This window comes from Macrobrachium nipponense, chromosome 1 (genome assembly GCF_015104395.2).
Source record: "Macrobrachium nipponense isolate FS-2020 chromosome 1, ASM1510439v2, whole genome shotgun sequence".
Taxonomy (NCBI): domain Eukaryota; kingdom Metazoa; phylum Arthropoda; class Malacostraca; order Decapoda; family Palaemonidae; genus Macrobrachium; species Macrobrachium nipponense.
This window is the reverse complement of record NC_087200.1, coordinates 128,120,943-128,147,236: the sequence shown is the minus strand read 5'-3', so window position 1 is coordinate 128,147,236 and position 26,294 is coordinate 128,120,943. Positions and strand designations below refer to the sequence as shown.

The 26,294-nt window shown below is 35.9% G+C and overlaps 1 protein-coding gene across 3 annotated transcripts in view; it reads left to right on the top strand.

Moving 5' to 3' along the window:
* LOC135219622 (uncharacterized) overlaps positions 1-26,294 on the top strand; it is a 353,181-nt gene that overhangs the window by 174,134 nt on the left and 152,753 nt on the right. For all 3 annotated transcript variants that reach the window (XM_064256540.1, XM_064256539.1, XM_064256538.1), the window contains exon 8: positions 21,640-21,880. In XM_064256540.1, coding sequence (XP_064112610.1) covers positions 21,640-21,880 — 241 coding nt within the window. The remainder of the gene's footprint in view (positions 1-21,639; positions 21,881-26,294) is intronic.

The following is a 26,294-nucleotide window of genomic DNA, read 5'->3' as shown; positions in this document are numbered from 1 at the left end:
CTGTTCTACTATTACTCCTATACAGTGGTACCTCGAGGTATGAAAGGCTCAACTTACGAAAAACTCGAGATACAAAAGCCAATGTGAAAAATTTAACGGCTCTACATACGAAAAGTTTTCAAGATACGAAAGGTTTCTGAAAGTCCGAGATTCGCCTGGATAAGAATTTTGAAACTCGCGCCGCGCCCCGCTATCTTAGTACTTGTAGACTCCCCACCATCCTCCTGCTCTCCCATTGGTTCCTGATGCTAGTCACCGCCTTGAGATCCTTCTCTCCTATTGGACAGCATCCCTCCCATCATGCATCTTATACGTACGTGGTGGCGTACCTATCTCGACCTCTTCGTACCAACATCTTTATCATATGCATGCGGCCTTTGTTCGGTCCAACGATTTCGTTTAGTAACATAAATTCGTTTGTGATTTCGTTGTGCTACTTTATCGTGTTGTGTGAGAACCTAATTAGTATACGTACTACATAACTTAATTACGTACGGTATAGTCATGGGTCCTAAGAAAGTTGCTGAAGTTCACAGAAAGAAGAGAATGCTTTCTATGGAGACAAAAATGGAGATAATAAAAAAGTATGAAGTTGAGTGTGATTGCTAAGGAATACGGCCGAAATCCATTGATGATAGGCACCATCCTTAAGCAGAAGGAAGCCATCAAAGCAGCTACACCTTCCAAGGGCGTGACTTATTTTGTCCAACAAGAGAAGCCATCTGCATAATGAAATGGAAAGGCTGCTTCTTGTATGGATTGAGGACAAAGAAATCGATGGAGATACGATAACCGAGACGGCAATCTGCCAGAAGGCCAGCGCTATTTTCGGCGATTTGATTGCCCAAGCCGAAGACGACGGCGGAGAGGGGGACATCAACGGCAACCCCAGAGTTCAAGGCTTCTCATGGGTGGTTCGAAAAATTCCGTAAATGGACTGGCATCCATTCGGTGGTGAAGAAATTGAAATTACGTAAAGTATAAAAAAGTAAAAAGAAATGTAAAAATAAAAAAAAAAGAAAATAAATTTTATTTTAAGTTTTTTGTAAAGTTAAGTGTTACAGTTTTCTTAATGTGTTTTGTAAAGTTTAGTTTGTTTTTCTGACATTTTTTTATGTGTTTCGTAAAGTTAAGTGAACGTATCTGCCGTTTGTCCTCTTTTCTGTCGCCACTTTCGGAGATAGCCTCACTTGAAAGGTAAGCTTCCACATTTTACGTACAGTATTTCTTGTATGCCATGTACACTAATACACTTTATTTACAGGTTATTTTGCATTTTGTTATTAATTTAGGTATTGAATGGTCCAAATTGTTGTAGTATTTCATTGTTTATAGGTCAATTTAGCTTTATTATGAAATTAATTGGGGTGATTTTGGAGGGCGTGGAACGGATTAGCCATTTTACATGTAAAATGTAGTCCAAGATACAAAAAACTCATGATACGAAGGGCGCCTCGGAACCGAATAATTTTGTATCTCGAGGTACTACTGTATACTTAAACCTTTTACTTTCTTTTTCTACTTGCAATTTCCCTTTCATTGTCCAAATGGTTTCATTTAAAAATCCTTCAGTTCCTCTGTAGCAAAAATCACCTACATGTGTACACAAAATGTCATTCAATTTATTGTCTTTTCCCAAAGAATATATTAGGTTCTAACCTACTCTTCTGCCTTTAAGCTCCTCCACTGCTTTTACCACTTTACAATACCATGCCTTTGTTATGTCCTTGAGCCCATAAACAGTTTTCTTCAACTTCCATAATCCACCCCAACCATCTTCCTGGGGTGACTTTAAATATAGTACCGTGGTACCTTGACTTACAAGTGAATTAATATACACTGGAACCTTGACAAACGAATTTAATTTGTTCCGTTACCATCGTCGTATATCAAAACAGTTGTATCTCAAAGCATTTTTTCCCATTAAAAATAATGTAATATGTATTAATCTGTTCTAGCGCTATGAAACCACACGTAAACACAGCTAAATTACATATAATATACACAATTTATACACAAATAAACGAGTAATAACACACATAATGATAAAATAACATAGAAATGTGATAAATTACAATAAATGTTAATAAAATCAATTAAAAAAAAGAAAGGAATTTTACTTACCACAACGAAAGATGACGTGAGGCCAGCAGGGGGAGGTGGTAGGGAAGGGTGGCAGGGAACGATTTGTTCTCTTTTTATTTACGTATGTACACTAATAACTACGTAATAAACACAAATGAAATAACATTGCTAAACTAATATTTATTTTTTTTTTTTAATCAGTTCGTAGTTTAGAAATAATGGTGATGCCTTAGGAAGGTTATTGTAGAAGGATTTCGACCATACTCATTTGCCAAATCGACGATACGAACGCCACGTTCATGCTTTGCTATAATTTCATGTTTTGCTTCCATTGAAATAATTTTCTTGGGTTTTTTCTTATCACCTGCTTTGTCTTTAGCTTTGAGACCCATGGTTAATAATAGAATAGACAAAATAACACGAAAAATAGGCGCAAATACAACGAACTAAACAACGACGTGTTAACATGCAGCACCAACAAACAAACAGACTGAACGCCATTTATCGGTCGCCTATACAACTAACACTCATCGCAAAATCGTATCTCAAATATTTCGTTGTATATCAAAGCTTATATATTCGCAAATTTTCTGTTGTATCTCAAAACATTCGTATATTAGGGCAATTGTATGTCAAGGTTCCAGTGTACAAGTTTTCCGAGGTACAAGTCATCACTTGGTCCTTTTTTTTTTTGCTTTGTTACACAAGCAAAAAATTGAGGTTTGAGCTTGAGATGCGGCTGCTACGTAGATGGTATAGTGACGAAAATTAAGATAAGCAAAGAAGGAATAGTAAATATAAATATTTTCCATGAATCTTTTAAAAAGTTATACATTACTTCACTGTATCCATTAATATTGTATGTATTCTCATTGTATTATAAAATACTACTAACATAGCAGTTAATGTTTTGGTTTGGAAATCAGCTGATGGCAAATACGAGTTTGTGATTGTAAATTAGATTGCGTTTTTTGTTAACAGATTATGTTGGCGGCATGTTTATTGAGTAAAAACATTACATGATTCTGTTTGCTATTTTCACTTTATTTCATCGCAATATGAGCTATACGTTATTCATCTTTTATCAGCGTGAAACCAACAGTAAAATGTTCTTTTAAGCCCAGTAGTTTTGATTAAAATGATTTTATATCAATTTTATCTGTTGTTGTGTTTGATGGCATAAGTTTACCGGAGTTTTATCCTTGTTGCCGATGCACGATAATAGTCTTTAGCAGCTTGAACAGTTTTCTCAGCTTCAGCTACAATTTGGTTTAAATTTAACAATAATTTTTCTTGTTGGTCTTTGATCTATAGCAAATAAAGTTATTACATAAAAATATCTCGGTCCTATTCTGCAAAGCGTCATTTATAACATAACCACAGTAATTGTTTACTATCATACGATGGTTGAAATACATGCCAAACGGATGTTGTTATCCAATTTAGTTGTACAGTAGGGCCTCGTTAATCACGGGGGATAGGGCCCAGAACCCCCCGTGATAAGTAAATACCCGTGTTATCCTGGTACCCCCCCTGAAAATTGCTTTAAACCGCCTACTTTAATAATTAACCCACCCAAGACCACTATTTCAATGTTTGTAACTACCTACTTTAGTTCAAGCACCAAATATTTCTTCAACTATCACCTTAAACTAAATTCAAGACAGTTTCAAAGTTATTCTTTCCAATCTTCAATTTCCCCTGCATCAGATCAGCAAACAAAATTATAATTACCTAACAATTCCTTCCTATTTTCATGATTTGGCTGCTGCACCAAACTAAAAGTACATAGTATATCTATTTCGTGAATGAACATATTTATGATAAAAAAAACATGATTTACTGTAATGATTACAGCACCCAACTATAATATTAATGTATAAACAGCAAAATACAGCAATAAAAATCTAGTTTTGTCTTTTGTGTACGTTTAGAATCAGCTGATGGATGTTTATTACCGAAAGAATTATTTTGGAAAACAATTTAGTTGCTAAAAGAAACGAATTTATTAATGGAATTATTATTATTATTAACTTTGTACATAATAGTTTATGATATTATGATACAGTAATTCATATTTTTCATTGAGAGAGAGAGAGAGAGACGAGAGAGAGAGACGAAGAGGAGAGAGAGCGAGAGAGAGAGAGAAGAGGAGCAGCTTGTGACGAGAGTAACTTGAATAGCTTGAGATAGCAGCTTAGGACGAGAATAGCTTGAGAGAGCAGCTCTGGCCTAGAGTATTGTTGACTATCTTAGCTCGAGAATACAATGAAATTAGTATTTTAAATATTTTATGATGATTAAGAAATGAAACATGGATAGTGAATGATATTATGATACAGTAATTCATATTTCATTGAGAGAGAGAGAGAGAGAGAGAGCAGCTTGTGACGAGAGTAGCTTGAGATAGCAGCTTAGGACGAGAATAGCTTGAGAGAGCAGCTTGGGACGAGTACTGTTGACTATCTTAACTCGAGAATAACAATGAAATTTATATTTTAAATGTTTTATGATGATAAGAAATGAAACATGGATAGTGATAAGATATTCTCTTGTATACTGTTATGTGATAATCATTCAGTCAACTATAAAAGTTGTATTGAAGCACAGTTTCGTAAATCACAGAAAGAATAAAAATATGGCAATACATATTTTTATTCTTTCGGGGACCATCTTGTTCTTTTATTACGATAATAATAGATCAGTATTATAGTTTTTTTTCTGTAAGTGATGAGAGAGAGAGAGAGAGAGATTTTGCTATTTATATTCATAGTATTTGAAAATTTGTGAACGAGTTTTATTCTAAAAATGCATTTAGTCATGAAAAGAAGAAAACAGTAATCAGCGAATCTTGCTCTATGATAAAATTCGTGATTTCGTTAATTTTCCGGAATATACGTAGTATTTGGGCTTCACAAAAAAGTAAGTAAAGTGATTTATGACAGAGTTTAGAGGATACTTACGTAAAAATACATCGGTACTTTGTAGAACGTGACGTCACGGTGGTCATATGTATTTTTTTCGTGAATGAATATACATTTATGATAAAAAATAGTTACTGTACTGCTTAGAGAACCATATTGTAATATTAACCTCTTCATTACCGAAAGTTTGTTTGGAGGTAGGTGGGTACCACCATTCAAGTCTACTACACCGCACCGGGTGCATAAAGGTGGTACGCATAGTACCACCAAAACTCCTCTTTTCAGATAGGGACTTCCAATCATTCTGTAATTTCGGTTTGAAGAGTTTGGAGCAAAATAAACAGTATGACACGATGCCAGACGTATGATGAACCCAAAAAAATATTATTACTGCTTATAGTAGTGTGTAGGTGACAGATGAACTGCATCTCAACAAAAAATCACAAAACCAGACAAGCGTAAACATGTAATAACTTCTACCCAAGTATAAAACCAGTTGTATCATCATTTACTGTATTTACTTATTTATTCACTTATTACATTTTACAAATAAAAGATATGAACACCAGATAAATGAAGGTAAAAATAAAGCCTTATAGTAACTTTATATATAAAAAACCAAACCAGAGAAAAAGCAAAAAAGTGATTTTTTCTGAGGACAAGAAACTTGAAAAATTAGTTTAGATACCCCTGATGCCCCTAAAGTTGTTTTCTGTGATGAAACTAATCTTAGAAAACGTAGAAAATTACATCGACCAATTTTTGAAAGATATACTATAAAATTTGCGATTTCCATATTTATTGGCGGGGCTTTAGCTTTAGTTTTTGCTCTTTTTTTTGTTATTACGTGCTTATTTACTGTTCTATTTTGATAACACTTTATCTGCATGTTCCAGGTGCGATATACCAACATTCTGTAAGACCGAATTTCTATTAATATAGTGCTAATAATACCTGATAATTTCATTAGCCTGTCTTGATTAGTGTATTTTTGGCAAATATTTTTACAATCGGCACCCCTCCAAACTTGAGTCACTACCGAGAGATTCAGTTCGGCAGCCAACGCAATGTTTACATTCTGCTCACCCACCCGGTAAAGAAGGGGTTAATGTAATCACATCAAAATGAAGTAATCATTGTTCATTGTATACTGTAAACATGTAAAGTGTATTTTTGTCTTTTGAAAAATGGATTCCCCAAGGAATTATTCCTTGAAAAGGCTTTTTATTATGAAGATATGCCAATAATATATAAGATTTGCATTTTATTATGAATATATGACAATAATATATAAGGTAAAAATGGTTTTATTACGTTTACGCTTCGTCGCCGATTGCAAACAACATACGATAATCTATTCGTTTGTATGACTGCAGTGTTCAGAGAAGTTGATTACGTTATACCAAAACAATAATGAAGTTCGAATTGAAAATTTATGTTTTCCTAAATGTTATTACTACTGTAATTAAACTGCTACTATTAACATTTCTAAAAGGTTAAGAATGACAAAGGTGCTGTGAAGTGTAACTCAATGTTTACATTTCTGCTGGCCGCTCAACTACAAGTTGATGTCAATGACGTGGAGTTATTCCATGAATAGGCTATATATTATGAAGATATGCCAATAATATATAAGGTGAGAATGGTTTTATTACCTTTATTGTCAGTTAATATCATAATGTGAATCTGTTCATGCATTTGTTGGTTATCGGAACCGGACGAGGCTTAGCCTACCACCGACAAGCCCACGATGCTGTGATTCATACCAGGATATATAGACTGAGAAGTGGTCCGTGATTAACTGAATCCGTGATTGCTGATCCGCGACTAAGCGAGGCCCCACTGTAGTTCGCAAAACAAAAGTTTTTTCTCGTTCGATTGTTCATGCCTGTACACATTTACTCAACAAGTGTAATGTTAAAACATTACTTTCATCATTCTCTTTTGCCGTTTTTGAACTTATTTAAATAGAAGATGCGATAAAGTTAGCCTATGGTAATTTGGTCTCTCATAAAATCGGATTATCATGAGACAAATTATTGTAACTTGAACATTACCTGTAGACTGTATAAAACCTTATATCTTTACATACTCTTTCTATAATGTTTTTATACAATATTTATTATTAAGAAATGTATTTTCCATATTTAATAACATTAAGGGGGCCGGCCGGCTAATGCCCTTTTTTAAGGACAGGACTTTGATATTCATACCACTTAATAAGGTGACTTGGGACATCTCCAAACCGCATATGATTTTTGCCTCTGACCTTCGGTTTTGTGACACCAGGGCGATTTATCCCGAAAATAACCATTTTTCAAATTCTATCTCCTCCCTTGATATTTAATATTAAGACCTGGGATTACTACCATATATAGACCTGATGTAGACCTCCAATCGAATGGAGAGTTTTTTTTCTAAAAGTCATTTTTTTGCTAGATATGAATTTTTCAATATGGTCAAAAAATAAACCCTATAAATCACGAGAAAAAAATTTATAAAAAAAATACAAAACAAAAATTGGAAAAAAGGGCTCTATTTGATTGTTCTATAATGTCTTTCTGAGTTATATACCAAATTCCAATGTTATAGCTTTAAAACTAAGTGAGAAGATAGATTTTGAAGGTCAATAAGTATAGTTTTGAGATACGGGCGTTCAAAGTTTTCCTTCGTATATCTATAAAGACAATATTAATAAATAGTGATTATTATGAATGTATATTTGTTTTTTGTGTATTAATAAACCAAAACTATTTTATTTATCATAATTTAATCATAAATGATGATCCCTTGCTCATATATCGCAGCCTGAGGCACTGCTTGAGGCAAGATGGGGCACTCCTTCCTACGCAATTCTCTCTCTCCCCTTCACTAACTCTGCTTATTACAGCGAATTTTCTTCTTCTGTGTGTTAGCGAGATGTTTTCCTTGTATTTTCCTCTTTGGCATGATGAAATTCTTGCCCGAAACAAAGATAAACAAACGTAATTGCAAGAGAATGTCAAGAGGTGAAACTCGAAGGCGTACACTTTTTTTACAAAGACAATTTAATAAATCATGATTATTATGAATTTCATATTCCATTTTGGGTATTAAAAAACCAAAACTTTGTTATTTATCATAAATGAAGATCTCTTTGCTCAAAGATCGTAGCCTTAGGCACAGTGTGACGTGTGCTGTCAAGCAAGACGGGGGCGTTACTAAGCAACCCTCCCCTCTCTCTTCACTAACTACGCATATATTATGATATTCTGTAATAGTACTTGAGTGATTTTTCTTCGTCTGTATGTTAGCGAGATGTTTCCCTTGTCTTTTCCTCATTGGCATGATGAAATTCTTGCCGAAACGTACATAAACATACGTGAAAGCAGGCGAATGTCAGACGTGAAATAGAACGTGTAGACTACCTGACGTCTGTGATCGCACTAACTCAGGACTGGACTTGGTAAGTTGGTAGCTTGAGCCTGAAGTCTCCTTCTCGACTCGGGGAATGTCTACAGATGCCATTTCTCCCAATTTCTTTGACAATAATTATCAAAATTTACGATAATAGAAGAAATATTGCATTTTCTTGTACGGATCAATGTTTTAGGCTTATTGAGTTACGTTAACTAATTACCCTGTAACTACGAAAGTAAGAGGAATTTTGACGAAATATTTCGTATACGTATTCTCAATTGCCATATGAAGCTCCATGAATTTTTTCATGACTTTGCATTTTTCGCCCTATACCTCCATATATAGAGGTTCCGGCTGGCCCCCTTAAACAAAAACATGGGGTGTCATTTTGAGGATTGGAACAGATTAAGGGCATTATAAGTATTTTCAGTGGGGAAAATTGATTTGATCTGCAAGCAGAACAGATTGAGCTATGAGCTCGGCCACGAAATGAATTAAACTTATAGGTTAAGGTACCACTGTACTTCTCTTTGTATTCTGTCACCTTGTAAATATGCAGTTTTGACATCCAATGTATAATAATTCCAATCTTTCAGTTTTATTGTTCTCAAACAAAATTTTAAAATCTCAGCATTGCATGTAGGAGTGTCTTTTTCCCATTCCGCCATCTCTTCAAAACCTCTTAGCTACCAATCTTGCTTTACATATCCTTTCCCCTCCCTTTTCAGCTACTATCCATCTTGTAGATATAGCTTTTTGTCCAACATAATTTATGTCCTCATATACAGGCGGCCCGCTGTTAACGGCGCAATCACTCAACGGCGAATCGGTTTTGCGGCGGTCGTCAAAAATATTCATTAAAAAAATAAGGCATTTTAAAGGTATCTTTACGGCACAAATTTCAGTTAACAGCGCCGCTAGCGCCGTTGTCTAACGAGTTCATAGATTTGTAGAAATGCCGTTCAGACCATAAAGGTTATGCAAATTATATTAACAAATTTTATGGAGAGTTATTACGTAGGTATTAGGGTAAAATATATGCCTCTGACGCTGTTCTATGCCGAAAATATTGAGTTACATAAGTGCAAATTTAGCTATGGATGTGTCGATTTATAAGTGTTCATGCTTTTGTTTAAAATGTGTATGAAAATGTATTACGTGAAAGGTATTTTTATTTCTGTACAGAAATATGATACAAAGGCAGCTTTTGAAACTGCCCTTCACGTTATCAAATACGATGTTTTTTCATGTTCTTTCTTGTGAGCCGCCGCCTGCCGCTCTTCCGAAAATATCGATTTAAAAAAAAGTGCAAATTAGCGATCGTTGTGTCGATTTTATAAATGTTTATGCTTTTATGTTTAAATGTGTATGAAAATGTATTACGAATAGGGTATTTTTATTTCTGTGCAGAAATATGATAAAAAGGCAGCTTTTGAAACTCCCCTTCAAGTTATCGACGACGGTGTTTTTTCAAGTTCGTTCTTGTATGCCGCCGTCTGCCGCTCTTCCAAAAATATAGAGTTAAAAAGAGTGCAAATTTAGCGATCGATGTGTCGATTTTTTTAAATGTTTATGCTTTTATGTTTTAAATGTGTGTGAAAATATATTACATAAAGGTATTTTCATTTTTGTTCAGAAATAATATATAAATTAAGGCAGCCTTTGTACCTACGCTCCACGTTGTCAGGGGATGTTTTTTCATGTTCGTTCTTGTCCGCCAGTTCCGAAAAATGCATTGTGTTATTTTATTAATTATGCATCTTTTCTATAAATCCTTTAAAAAGTTATACATTATTTCACTGTATCCAAGAATATTGTATGTATTCTCTTATTATTGTATTTTAAAATACTACAGCAAATTTAAGCCAGTATTCCGCAGAGCGGCCAATGTTGTGGTTGGAAATCAGCTGATGAATACGAGTTTGTTTCGCCATAATGCAATTCTGAGAGAATCCTCTTGCTTCTAGTTAGCATAAACGAATATCTATATACTTGACTTATATGAGACAAAGTTATTTTTCCTTATATAGCGTGTTTTTAGGTGGAAATATTTATTGAATATGTCTCGTTGTGAATGTGAACTACCTTTTTTTTCGTTAACAGATTACGTTGGCGGCATGTTTATTGCGTAAAAAATTATGTGCTTCCGTTCGCAATAATCCTTTATATCATCGTAATACGAACTTTACGTTATTCATCTTATATCGGCGTGAAACCAAATGTAAAATGTGTTCTTTCAAGCACAGTAGTTTTGATTAAAATGATTTTATCCCAGTTTTATCTACAGTTGTGTTTGATGGCAGACGTTTACTGCAGTTTTATCCTTGTTGCCGTGGTACGATAATAGTCATTAGGAGCTTGAACAGTTTTCTCAGATCTATAGCGAATAAAGTTATTACATTAAGATATCTCAGTTCCATTCTATACATAACGCCATTTATAACAAATACGGTAATGTTGTACTGTAGTACGATGATTGAAATACACGCCAAACAGATGTTATCCAGTTCGGTTGTACTTAGAAGAAAAAAAAAAGTAGTTTCTCGTTCGGTTGTTCATGGCTGTACACGTTCACACAACGAGTGTAACGTTAAAACCATACTTTCATCATTCTCTTTTGCTGTTATTGAACTTATGGAACTAGAAGATAGATAAAGTTAGGCCATTGTAATTTGATCTCTCATAAAATCGGACTATCGTAAGACTAATGATCCTAACCTGAACACTACAGCTACCTGAACACTGTATAAACTTTATTATATCTTTACATACTCTAGACACCCACATGTACTGTACAGTAAATTTTATAGTACTATACTGCATAAATATAATTTTACTAATTGCGCCGTTGTGGGAATACGGCACCTTTGACTGGTCTAGAGATTCGAAAGAAGGTGTGCGATGGCCGTAGGCTTTAAAATCGCTCAGCGTCGAAAATCGCTTGACGTCGGTGGCCAGGAACAGAACCCCTGCCACTAACCGAGGGCCGCCTGTACCTTGTTTTCTCTCCAAATTTGTAGTTCTTTTTCTTTACCTTCCATTACGCTGCTATTTTCAAATCCTAGTAACACCTCTTCTTCATCTTCAATTTTTTGTACCTTACTAAATCCCTCTAGTTAACCCATCCCTTGTCACCTGACTGTGAGTCTGGTACATTGTACTAATTAGCCCATGATTTGCTTGATCTTTTACCTGCATGACTTAATATAGTCAATTCTTCTACTTGTTCTGTATCATTGTTTATAGCTCTAACTCTATTTCCCTTTTTTAATTTGGGTATCTCTTCTGTTAACTCACTTTCCACATAATCTTCCATTGTTTCCTCTATTATTTCTGTTCCTTCCCTTCATTTGGGCCATTGGATCTACCTTTCACAACATATGATTTATCGATTGTAGATGTCTTTTCTGTTTCTGGTGATAGTCTTTGAATCTTAGTAATGTGTATTCTTGCTACTTCTCTTAAAGAATCCCCATGTTTTACTACTTCTGTTTTCCCTGATACTCCCACTACCTTCATTTTCTCTTATAGAATACCTCATCTCCCACTACTGCTTCTTCAAATTTATGTTCTCTAATGTTTTTGTTTAACACAATTCTTATTTTATTACATGGCACATTTTTGATAAACACTTCTTTGTCCTTATGCAATGCATTCTGTGTGTCCCTTACCATACTCTCTTCCATACCTTTCTCTCTGCTTGCAGGACTTGAACTCTCTTCACCCATTAGATTAGGCAAGAAAGGGGTTTTTCCAAATACTAATTGGTTAGGAGAGAAACCTCTATTTGTTAAGCAGTTCCTAGCACTCACTACCCGTTTCAATGCTATGGACCAATCTACTTCCTCAACCTTTACACATAGTAGGGCCTTGATAATCGCGGGGGGAGAGGGCCCAGAACCCCCTATGATAAGTAAATACCCGTGTTATCCTGGCACCCACCCCTCTAAAAATTGCTTTAAACTGCCTACTTTAATAATTAACCCACCCAAGACCACTATTTTGATGTTTATAACTGCCTACTTTAGTTCAAGCATTAAATATGTCTTCAACTATCACCTTAAACTAAATTCAAGACAGTTTCAAAGTTATTCTTTCCTATCTTCAATTTCCCCTTCATCAGATAAGCAAACAAAAGTATATTACCTAACAATTCCTTTCTATTTTCATGATTTGGCTACTGCACCAAACTAAAAGTACATGGTATATATATTTTGTGAATGAACATATTTATGATAAAAAACATGATTTACTGTAAAGATTACACACCCAACTATAATATTAATGTTTAAACAGCAAAATACAGCAATAAAAATCTATTTTTGTCTTTTGTTTATGTTTGGAATCAGCTGATGGACGTTTATTACCGAAAGAATTACTTTGGAAAACAATTTAGTTGCTAAAAGAAATGAATTTATTAATGGAATTATTATTATTTTTAACTTTGCACATAATAGTTTATGATATTATGATACAGTAATTCATATTTCATTGAGAGAGAGAGAGAGAGAGTAGATAGAGAGAGAGAGAGAGAGAGAGAGAGAGAGAGAGAGAGCAGCTTGGGATGAGAGTAACTGTTGAATAGCTTGAGAGAGCAGCTTAGGATGAGAGCTTAGTTCGAGAATAGCATAATGAAATTTGTATTTTAAATATTTGTATGGTGATAAGAAATGAAACATGGATAATGATAAGATATTCTCTTGTATACTGTTATAATGTGATAATCATTGAGTCAACTATAAAAGTTGTATTGAAGCATAGTTTCGTAAATCACAGAAAGAATAAAAAAATGGCAACACAAGTACCTACAACTGTCGGGGACCATTTTGTTCTTTTATTACGATAATAATAGATCAGTATTATACAGTTTTTTTCTGTAAAAGAGAGAGAGAGAGAGAGAGAGAGAGAGAGAGAGAGAGAGAGAGAGAGAGAGAGAGAGAGAGAGAGAGAGAGAGAGAGAGAGAGAGAGAGAGAGAGAGATTGATTTTGCTATTTACATTCATAGTATTTGAAAATTTGTAAATGAGTTAATCCTAAAAATGCATTTAGTCATGAAAAGAAGAAAACACAGTAATTAGTGAATCTTGCTCTATGATGAAATTCGCGATTTCATTAATTTTCCGGGATATACGTAGTATTTGGGCTCCACAAAAAAAGTAAGTAAAGTGATTTATGACAGAATTTAGAGGATACTTAAGTGAAAATACATCGGTAGTTTGTAGAACGGTGTAACCACTATCACATTGTGTAAAAATAGTATGTACGGTGGTCATACGTATTTTTTTCATGAATGAATATACATTTATGATCAAAAAATAGTTACACTACTGCTTAGAGTACCATACTGTAATATTAATGTAATCACATCAAAATAAAGTAATCATTGCATGCTGTAAACATGTAAAGTGTATTTTTGTCATTTGAAAAATGCGTTCCCCAAGGAATTATTCCTTGAAGAGGCTTTTTATTAAGAAGATATGCCAATAATATAGAAGAAATGCATTTTATTATGAATATATGACAATAATATATAAGATAAAAATGGTTTTATTACGTTTACGCTTCGTCGCTGATCGCAAACAACAATATGATAATTTATGACAATTATCGTTTGTATGACTGCAGTGTTCAGAGAAGTTGATTACTCTATACCAAAACAATAATAAAGTTCGAATTGAAAATTAATGTTTTCCTAAATGTTATTACTACTGTAATTACACTACTACTATTAACATTTCTAAAAGGTTAAGAATGACAAAGGTGCTGTTAAGTGTAACTCAATGTTTACATTTCTGCTGGCCGCTCAACTACAAGTTGATGTCAATGATGTGGAATTATTCCTTGAATAGGCTATATATTATGAAGATATGCCAATAATATATAAGGTGAGAATGGTTTTATTACCTTTTTGGTCAGTTAATGTCATAATGTGAATCTGTTCATGCATTTGCTGGTTATTGGAACCAGATGAGGCTTAGCCTACCACGGACAAGCCCGCGATGCTGCGATTCATACCAGCGATATAGACTGAGAAGTGGTCCAAGGAAAAACCAGTGATTAACTGAATCCGTGATTGCTGATCCGCGACTAAGCAAGGCCCCACTGTAATCCATTGGTCTATTGAGATTCCAATGTTGTAGCTAATACTTTAATATTCCATCTTTCTGCCATCCTTAATTTTTCATTTTTAAATTCTCCCCATTTGTTTGATAGTATTTGGGGGGAAGGTGCTCCAAATATAGCAAACTAACTATCACAAATTGTCTTTATTATAGTTTCTGGTTTCTTATCTTTTATCCAAAAGGCCTAGCAATACCTTGTTGCCATATCTGCCATTACTGGGCCCAGTTTCTGTTTTCTGTTTCTTCTTGTTTTATTTCTGTTTTCTTCCTATTATGAAAATTCTGGGTACAATCCCTAGCCCAATGCCATTCTGAGCTGCATATTGCACATAATGTTACTTTCCCTTCTTTGTTTATAGGATTTCTTCCACCCCTACCTCAGTTCCATTTTCCCTGAAATCTGGTTTTCCCTCCCTCTCCCAGAATTTGCATTGCCTTCTGACCCCCACCATTCCCATTCCTCTTTATTCCCTAATCCCTCAAGAATTCTTTTCATTATTTGTTACACTGTTTTATGTTCTAACTTTCCTTGACCACAAGTTGCTAATACCATTTGTTTTTTTAATTTCTGTTAGATTTGCTTGTTCCAATACATGAAAACCCTGGGCTTCATCAAGCATGCTTTTCCCCTTTGCCCTGTTACCCTCTGATTTTGCCTTTTTGTATACCTAATTAAAAAGTCTCTCATCTTTTCATTGCAATTGTTTTCCTGTTTTGAAATAGTTTTTAATTTTACTGTAATTCTCCATTAGCGTGTCTTTTAGATAGGCTTCATGTAGTTTGGATAGGATTATCTTTGGACCTTCTATACCCTCAAGTTCATCTCTATCTATTCCTTCCACTACTTCTTGGGTTTTCACTTTTAAGCTCTTTCTTATCTCTATCACCGGGTATTTTACATCTTCTTCAAACACCACTAGCCAATCTTCAACTTGTCCTCTCTATCTTTTGTACTCTTCTTGTACAGTGGGGCATCGCTTAGTCGCGGATTAGCAATCGCGTAATCAGTCATTCACAGGTTTTTTCTTGGACCGCTTCTCATGTTATATCGCTGGTATGAATCGCAGCATCACAGGACAAATGTGTTGCTTATGCGATGTTTATTGGTAGGCTAAGCCTCGGCCGCAGTCCGATAATCAACAACATAGATGGAACGACTTACATTATGATATGAACTGACAATAAAGGTAATAAAACCACTCTCACCTTATATATTATTGGCATATCTTCATAATAAATAGCCTATTCTAGGTATAAGTATGACATTTATTGGTAGGCTAAGCCTAGTTGCAGTGTGATAACCACCAATATACATGAACAGATTCACATCATGATATTAACTGACAATAAAGGTAATAAAACCATTCTCACCATATATATTATAGGCATATCTCCAAATTAAGTTCCATTCTGCAACTAAAAACAGTGATGATATGGGTAAAACAAAATCAGTTGATTATTTTGAGAATGTAAACAAAACCAGAATGCAAATGGTAGATCGCTATGTTCATATCATAATACTATAATGGTAACAATACATGCAATATGATTAGACACAGTAAAATAACAGTTTTATTAGAATTATCATTATTCTCAATACACAACTATGTACTATTATTCAACTTTTGCTAATGGATATCTGTCAGTGTTACAACCTAATCTCTCTCTCTCTCTCTCTCTCTCTCTCTCTCTCTCTCTCTCTCTCTCTCTCTCTCTCTCTCTCTCTCTCTCTCTCTCTCTCTCTAGAGAAACAGCTGATTGCTGACGTCATCTGCCATAACTATCGAGCGTTTATCTAGTTGTGTTTAAGTTGTCGCTGCTGATGTTCAATGGTGGCCTCCAAAAGTAAAAATAAAATACATTTTTACTCATTCTTCATGTAATGGAGATCTGAAGAAAGAATCCCAGGAAATAGAAGCTGCAGGTTATAGTTGAGGCTAATTAAAATGAATAACGGAGCATAAGGTGTCTCTTCGGATGGACTAATAAGTCATTGAGACCTCTCTCTCTCTCTCTCTCTCTCTCTCTCTCTCCTCTCTTCTCCTCTCTCTCTCTCTCTCTCTCTCTCTCTCTCTCTCTCTCTCTCTCTCTCTCTCTCTCTCTAACAAAGCATAAAACCATTATTTCCCTTATATATTATCGTCATATCTTCATAATAAAGAGGCTATTTTGTGGAGTAGTTTCATATCAGTGAAATAAACTTTTATCTATGCGAGGCCAGCCAGCTGACAAAATGTACATACGAATATGAAAATCAAATTATGGTAGCATTCACATCAAGATTATCTTTAGAAATTTTAATAGTACTAGTCATGGTAGCAATAATGTTTAGATTATACATAACATTCATTTTCAATACAAAATATCATTGTTATTCTAGTAGTAAATAATAGTTGAGAATGATCATATGTACTCTGCATTGTTAGGGATTTTTGCCAGCGATGAAACAAACAAAATAATGTTTTCCTTTTAGGCTACGTATTTAGGAAAAAACATGACATAGAACCTGCTTTGCGACTTCGTTTATTTTGATATTTTTAATGATATGATAACTGTCATTTATACTACTAACATCATCTTCACATAACTAATGAACGGTTGCTAGTAGTACGATGCGCTGATCTGTAGAGTCCAGTGTTACTAATTTTGCATTTTTAATGCTGGCTTTCATTTTCTTGAGGTAATTAGCAAGAAAATTTTCTATTTAGCATCTGGCAGGAAAACTTGCATTTGTTTTCAAATACATCTAGCATACGTATCTTGACATGAAATCTTTGTAATGTTAGTTGAATATTTCTTTTATTCTACTATGTTTGATATATCATGTAAGAAAAAAGAACAAAATCTTGCAAAGCCATTTTCAGGAATTGAACGGAATAGGTTTCAAAATTATTGGGAATCATGTCACGTAATGTACACGTACACTGTGTATGTTAGAAATGTTTGAATCTAAAAAAGAGAGCAATCAGTTGAAATTGGCTGGGTGGCATTGCTGTGTATGATGTGAATTTTTTTAGCACTTTATGGAGCAAAATCTAGCAAGAAATTCCCATTCCCATTTGGCAACACTGGCCTACCCAGGTTTTGTTTATGTTGTTATTGAAGTCCTGTTTGCTGCGTTCTTTAAATTTTACCCATATAAACCAGTTAATTATGTGGCATCCAAAAGCCCTGATTCTTTTACTCTTATGGGAAAGTAGCCTAAATGTCAGATGAAGGTTATTACGTGTAATATATTAACGTGTTGTGAAGAAGGGGAGAGATGTTTTGCTGCATGCTCCTGGTAGTATTATCTTTATTATTCATCCGATTTTACTGCAAAATCGTCACCATCTTATCAACATAGATCGTTGGTGATTACCCATATGATTTACATAATTTTGATATGTCTCTTACCTCTCTCCTTCTCTGTCCTTGTAAAAGGAAAGAGGCCCACGTGAGTACGTAATAGCACATGCGTATGTAGGCTTCTAGCTGTAATCCATAGGCTAGTAGGGTACATATGTACAGTAGTATGTATACGTACTACATATATTTTTAAGGCTAATGTTGTAAAATAACTTTGAAACTGTCTTAAATTTAGTTTAAGGTAGGTAGTTGAAGACACATTTGGTGTTTGAACTAAAGTAGGCAGTTATAAACATTGGAATAGTGGTCTTGGGTGGGTTAACTATTAAAGTAGGCAGTTTTATGCAATTTTTGAGGGGGTACCAGGATAACACGGGTATTTACTTATCACGGGGGTTTTTGGACCCTATCCCCCGCGATTATCGAGGCCCTACTGTATCCCGCTAAATCTTGGACATCCCTTCTCCATCTTATCTCCCTTTGTTCACTGTCTGATCTGACCATCTTTAATCAACCACACTGTTATCAATTTGAATATTTTCCCAGCGTAATCTTTCCTTTTTAACACAAATGTGCAATCTACCCACCTGTTCACATTCTCCAGTATACTCCAGCTTAAAACTTTGAACAACACCACAACAAGACTTACAACCCAAAACTCCCATCAGACAAAGATCTCTCTCCTACCAACCTAACAACCCTTTTATGTGTTTCCTTCTCTGGATTCGGTTATTGTTTTTCTTTCCACCCGACGCTGCTGCCATCTTGTCTTCTGTGACGCCACAACACAACTTAAATACTTTTAAGACATTGTCTAAAATCAAACACATGTTCCTCATACATTGCACATCAACCACATTTTACCAATGCAAAAAACAACAATAACAATAAAGATAAAATAACTGACTAAACTGATATATAATCACCCCGCACCTTCACCAGAGAGCTCGTCATTATCATTTTGGTGCTCAGGGGCCTCCTCCATATGCCTAACTTAGGCTCTCAGTGCCCAGGTTCTTATGGTTATGGAATTTTTTCAAGCTGTTTATAACTTTTCAGAGTTTTCCACAGTGTACAGCTCTGCACATCTTTGTTTTGTATGAGGGTATCATTGAGTCCTTGCTAACTGTTATCAAGTTTTTTTTTATTGAATCTGCACAGATTTCAACATTTTCATCTGGCTGTCATAAAATCTGCAGTGTTGGCAGTTAGTTTGCTCTGGTTCTGCATGTCCTTTTTCTAGTTTGCTCTTTTGGCTGTGAGTCTGCATGATCATCAATGAGAGGCATGCATCCAGCTGATAGAGGAGGACAGTTTACTCTGGAATCCTTGTTCCTTGTATTTAAATCCTTATAGCTTTCAGAACTGTCTTTGGCAGGGAAGTTTCCCCTGGAAAGAGTGATCCTTTACTTCCTTCTCATAGAGCTGTAAGTTTCTTCTCAACTTCTATGTTTTATTTTTTATTTACTTATTTATTTATTTTTTTTTACTTTAGTGCACTCTAGACTGTGGTAACCATTCAAAGACCACAGTTCTAATGTTTTATGCATGCAAGGCTCTACCCCATGTCTCTCAGCCTCAACAGGGGAATCCTGTTTCTGTAGAAGATCAGTTGAGTCTTCTAGTCACTTGATCAGCTGTTTATAGGACTAAAGCCCTTTCAGACATACTGAGAAATCAGAAGGGGAATGTCAGTTCCTTGGCTGCTGGGATCTGGAATCTATGGGGCAAAACTTTCTTGGACCGGTTTGCCTCTTCAATGAATCTTCGTCTTCCTCCTTTTGTGGTCCATACCATCCTCATAACATGTGCAGCAGACCTCATGCTGTAGACAGATTTGTTAGGCCTCTTCTCTTCATGCCCTTTGTCATAGTCAAGGAGGAGTGACGCAATCTTTCAGATTAACTCCAAATTACAATGTCCACCTAGCCCTATTCTGGCCAGTATTCTAGTCCCTGAACCTGCTCGGTTGTGGACAGATTCTACAGGATCCTGCTCTTTCCCTGAGAGAATCCAGACTGTCTGGAGGATTATCATTTGAAGATCTTTCCTAGACATTTTGCAGAGACCATTGCAACTCGTGGATGTCAAGTCTTCTCTCATCGTCTTGTAGACCTGAGAATCGACTTTCTGAAGCTATTATCTCAGGCCCTACCTCTCCTCTGGGAGATGTCCTTGTTCCTCATGCGATTACCTCGTTAAGGGGGTATTAACTATGCATAACTCATGTATAAGCATTGAGACCTAGTTTGTTGGCATCCCTATCTTAATTCCCTTTGAAGTTCCTGACACGCCCAAGCAAGAAGATGTGGTTTGCTCATCTTTCTTTGGATTTTAGTCAAGAATAGGAACCCATCCAAGTCCTGGAACCTATGGTGTAATGGTAAGAGCTAGTTTCTTCCTCTGATTGGAACTCCTGGTGACAACTGCCACTTTGCACCAACTTATTCTCTGAGTGCCAGAATCACTCACTGGTTCAGAGGATGAATAGAGAGCTTTCTGCCCAGCTGGATGGTATGGTATTTTTTGAAAAAGCCAGATTTCCCAAGCCATCCATAACCCTCGATGTTAAGGCAAAACCTTGTTTTGTCCTCTGATTAGAACATCTCTTTCCCTTTATCCTAATAAACTCTGTCTTCTGAGACATGCTCAGATTTAAGAGCAGCATTTTCCTCCTCCTAGTGGAAGCTAAAGATGTCAGAATATACTCTACCTCATCACCTCTCCAGCTCTATCCCTTACATCCATTTGACAATCAACCTACTGAGAGTATGATCATAATTCATTTCTCACAATTTTGAGGGAGTTTAAAGTGTAAAATGACAGCACTTTGTGAATTTTAGTTATTGGCATGGTATCACAGAAGGAAGCATAGGATTTTTATCCTACAGCATCTTCACCTTGCAGTTAAGTGTTGAATTTTGGGGAGCCAGGGGGTTACAATGTACTTAGAGCACCCATCAGTATTAGTGGATGGCTTGTGGTGTTATTTCAGTGTTGATTTTATTATAGTACTGCACCAGGGCAAGGACACCTTCAAATTTCTGTTAGCCATCGGATAATTCCTGGACTGCATAACTTTCAGTAATGCTTTGGTAGGAATCAGAGTACTCCCCACTACAAGGCTCCCCGTTTAGTAGAGGCGCCCCTTGGCTTTACCGCAGCATCACTACAGGTTATGTTGAGCACCAACCAGGGCAGTTTCTACTGCAGGCTCTCTTGACTGACAAGGAAAGACAAGCGTTGTTTTTAGTGCTAGCAACTTTTCTATTTCTAATTTATCACATAACTTAATATTGTAGAGTAGAATATGTCCGTGTTCTCACCTCCCATCAATGCGGGATTCAGCTATGTAATTACGTACTTGGTAAGTTACTTATATAAAAATGGCATTTTTAGGGTAAAATAAAGTTTTATACATACTTGCCAAAGAGTAAACAGAATGAGGATTGTCTGCTGATTTGTTCCTAACCCTCCCATCAGTGGGCAATACTGGTCACCTACACAGAACATGAGTGTTGCTACCGCAAAATTTTAATCTAAGCTGCTGCGAATAAATGAAACTAATAGCTATGTAATTATTGGGTAAGTACTATACATATATAAAACTTTATTTTATTATAAAAATGTCATATATTGTGTATTAAGAATGGATTGCATTGATAATTCCTAATACTGAATGTTTATTGTACCTGAGCACAAAAAAGTGCTGTAGGAAACCCATGTACAGTAATAGTAACAGTTATCATTCATATGATCAGGTTTAAGTCGTCAGTATTGGTGCGTCGGGCTTGTGTATATGACGATGGTGAAGGTAAAGGAGAGTGTGGTGAGCCATCTTTGCCAGGCACGAGACACTGCTTACGGCATATAATGTATAATGTTGATCAGTTATTATTTACACACTGCACAGCGCGCCTCTCCGATAACACCCTTTGTCGGGTACCTGTTGTTGACGTTTCCCTTGAGCTTCCACTATGTCCTGAGCATAGCAAAAAGAAGGTATGTATTAATCAATTTTTTCTCTGTCTCCTCTCTTTGGAGCGAAAGTTATTTTCCTTATATAGTATTTGAATTTTTCATATTTCAAAAGGAATGCTTTTGATTATTCACTGATTTGTTACATTGTAAAAACTTGATGTAGTTTTCTATGTAAATATTAAATCATTTTCATGGCAAACCCTTTACTTTTATAATAACTTTCACCATGTGTAACTTCTAATTTGGTTTCATCTTAAACCAATTATTTTAACAGCCAATTTTGGGTGTCATGAAAATCCTAAGCATGTTATTTGATGTGAAGGAGAAAATGATGATGAGCTGACTCTTGTAGATTGTCACATGTGCTTAGGATCTCGCAGTTACCTGGTGGTTAATGAAATCAATTTTTTTTGTGCTCTAACTGGCCTCAGATCTTAGAGTTTCCCTGTCTTTTGAACTTTTCTGGATAACTGTTTGTTATTTTTATTTTAATCTAGTCATTCCAGCATTAGTAACAGTACATACTAGACTTTTTTTTGTTATTAAATCCTAAGCTTGGGAGGTATTTTATTACCCACACAAAAAGCAACTGGTATCAACAGTTTAAAAGTGTAGTCTTTTGGCAATGGTCATTATGATTCTGAACATTGCATTGCATTAGTTGTCTTTGGATGTCAGGAAATATTGTTAAAGGTGACACTACTTACCTACTTACCATTCATCATTGCTCAATGTGTATAATTGTACCTACTTACCATTCATCATTGCTTAATGTGTATAATTGCGTTATCATGAGGTTTTTATATCATCTATGTGATAAGCAAATAGCTTCAACATTCATAAAACATAAGTGTTATGTATCATTCACTGTGCCTGCTGAACATTGGGTTTTATTGAATGTTCATTATTTGCATGAAAGTATACATAATCTGTTACCATACTTCAGATTTTACTTTTTTTGTTGTGTTGCAAAATATCTTCAGTATGTTGCAAAATATTTTTAGTATTTTCAAAATCATAAAGAAATTTTTCATATAGTATATCACTGGAACAAAAATATTGTTGTTGAGTATAATTAATAAGGCATGAAATTATAGTCTTGTGATTGTTGATTGCATTCGAGCTGATCTAATTTCACCTCTTATGTGAACATTGTTGCAAAAATGTGAATTATAAGACCTGGAGACTGGTTGTGAGTTGGGGCAGGGTTCCATTCCCGACTGTTTGATGATAACTTAAAATCATCAATAACCAAAAATTGGCAGTAACAGTGGTGATCCCCGGTTAATGACGCTGCTGTTAATTGGGGATCGGCGCAACAACCATGGATCGTCGTCTATAAGCAGAGGTTGGCACTGAAAATACAGTTCTTGTGATCACCAGACAAGCCCCGTAAAACTAGATCACTGATAACCAAGGCCACTGATGACCAGTGACTGCCTTTACATTGTTCTTCCGTATACTGTTATTGGGTAGACCTACAGTTGTCTCTGAGTATGCAGTGTGGTCCAGAGTAGGGGGGGGGGGACCCACTTGTGTGCGTCTACCCGGATAAGCGCATATTTTACGTTCTGTAAATCTTCAGTGATGTACACTTTTCTGTTTGTTTGATAGGTTGTCTTCGCTAGTATCATTCTTTCTATTGCTTTGTGGGTGTTGGATTTGTTTGCCCTTGAAAGAAGTCTGCTGGCAACTTCAATGCTTAGCCATACAGGGTTTCTGCTGGAGATACGTTGAACACTGCGCACAGAGTTGTTCTCAGTCCCAGTAGGACCCACGGCAGTTTGTTTCTCCTGCTTACGGCGTGACATCTGATGGTGTGTGTTGTTTTTAACAAACGGTGCATTCTCTTGATGATTCCATTGGCTTTCGGGTTGTAGGCCATTGTATGCGTTATTTTCATAACCAGACTGTCAATGAGGGTGTTCCACAGGGCAGATGTGGAGGAAAGTTGGTCAATTCAGACTACTCAATAAAATAAAATATTAAGTATTTCTTAGATAACATGAAAGTTAACACTTCCATTAGGTAACTAGTAAAGGGGTATGTATGTAGCAAATCAACAAATGTCCATTTCACATATTTTACAACTATATGGGGTATAATTGTTAGCAACATATGATTGAAGGTAGGTAAATCTGCGCCTGAACATGTATCTTCAGGAATACCAACAATTATTCCTGAAAAAATTCAAATTACCCCAAAGTATCAAGGTAAAGATATAAAATAAAATATTTATAAACCTTGCTTTTATTGGCATTTAGACTAGGCCTATGTATCATATTAATATTTCAAGCAGCAAGAAATCCCACCTATTACAGTCTACAGATGGCAAAAAAAGATTATTCATAAACTTAAATGAATAAATATGACAAATTATTGTAGGAAAGCTACAACAGAAAGGTTATGATACTAGGCTAACAGGCTTCTCAGAAAACTAGCCTAACCTGATGCTTGATATATAAATGAACAATTAGAATTTTATACAAGCTTAGCATAAGGACTGTAATGGACCAGCAAAATAAACAATGATTAAAACTTACCGAGGCCCCCCCTTGGGACCGGTAATAGACATACGGGTATGAGCATAACAAACGCGCACCTAGGCCTAACCTAGTAGACTAATCTAAGCTATGTTTCCATGTTAGGCCTACAATGTAGGCTAACTCTAGCCTAACAAATGATCAATAGATCAAAATATGAAAAAAGATCCATGGCAACTGTAATCATAGCGTAAAGCCTAAATCAGGTAGTCTAAGCTACAGCAAAAAATGGCCTGTAGGACATAAAGGCTATTACCCTAGTCTAAGTTAGCTAGAAGTATAAGCATTATATTATAAGGCCGTTATGCAAGTAGGTAACTGTAATAGATGACTACATCAGACAGGCCCATCACAACACACCCACTGCTACCCTAGCATTAATGCAGAACTGGCTATGATAATGAGTGCATATAGTGCTAAAATCCCTGGCAAACAGGTGCTAGGATGTTCTCTTATGCATGATTCTCATTCAACAACAAAAATTGGCAGGATCTGTCTCCCAGCCTTCTTGATAAAAAAAAAAAAATAATAGGTTACAATAAACAACACAATGTATTAAATGCTTGGCCATAAGGTAGTAAAAGGGGGGACATTTCAGAATGAAAGGTTAAATGGTTAATAATATCAAAGATATAATAACCCAATTAGTGATGAATATCTTCAATAAATACTAATAATCTCAATAATACTTAAGTCTAAGTTGTCTGAACTCCAAACACAACTCTCAAAACGAACCTGACTTGTTAGCACAAAACTTGATAAATTTAAGAAAATGAGAAACACCCTCTATGTAATACAATAGTAACCATTCCAATAATGAAATATATATAGATTCTAATTAACAAACACATAGGAATCAAAGAAACATAAATATAAAATATTGAAGACCTTTCATGTGATGTCATCAGACAACTTACATCAGCAGAACTATTTCTGTTTAGTCGAAAACTCAACAGCAGATGTGAAGTTGGCTGGTGATGATCTAAGGGACTCCATACCTACTGACCTTATCAACAAGGGATAGCACATCTCTCCGCTGTCTGCTGTCATATTGGTATTGCTTCCGGCCACCTGGTGCTCATGTCTATTAGGGTAAACAAATATTTGTACCCCTTTGAGGTGGGTTAGGGGTCCCACTATGTTGTTGTGTAATGTGGGCGAGTCAGCATTTCGTTGCTTTGACTTCTATCCCTCTTTTGACAGGTCTCGTGACTTTTGACGTCTGGCACGGGATGCACTCTTGTTCACGTCTTCGCATCTCTTCTCATCCCCCACCAGATGTACTGCTCTGTTATAGTTCGGGTGGTTGATTGGCCCAATGGGTGGGATAGGTTGTGGCCGAGAGCAAAGGCTCTCCTCCTTATTCCCTCTTGCAAGTATAGCCGAGGGCGTCCGGTACTCATCTCGCAGGCAATGGTTGCCTTTCCACTGTTGATTGACAGGTCGCTCCATTTGGGGGCAGGGTTGATCCGCTGCAGTCGCTGCAGGCCTGCAATGTACTTTTGCACTCCCGCTATCTTGGAATAGGCTATCCCAAGCTGGATGATGTTATGGTGTGCGCCACAGTGTTCACGAACCCTTCAGATACTTGTTGGTGCAGGAGTGCTCAGCTGTTGCAGACAGGTGTCGTTGTTGTCGCCCTGACCATGGGTCTGCTGACTTTGTGAAGGCTTGTACTAGTGCTTGATGGTCCGGCACCATGAACTGTCATCCCTCGAGCATGTTGGTAAGTGGCAGACTGCTTCGTAGACTGAGGAGCTCCCTGTCAAATGCTGAATACTTCTGCTGTACTGCAGTTAACTTTTTTGCCCAGTGAGGACCTATGGGGTAAAGGAAATATTAGTATAGTTGCAGAGGTTATTGTGTGTTTTGCTAATAAATGATTAATCTTG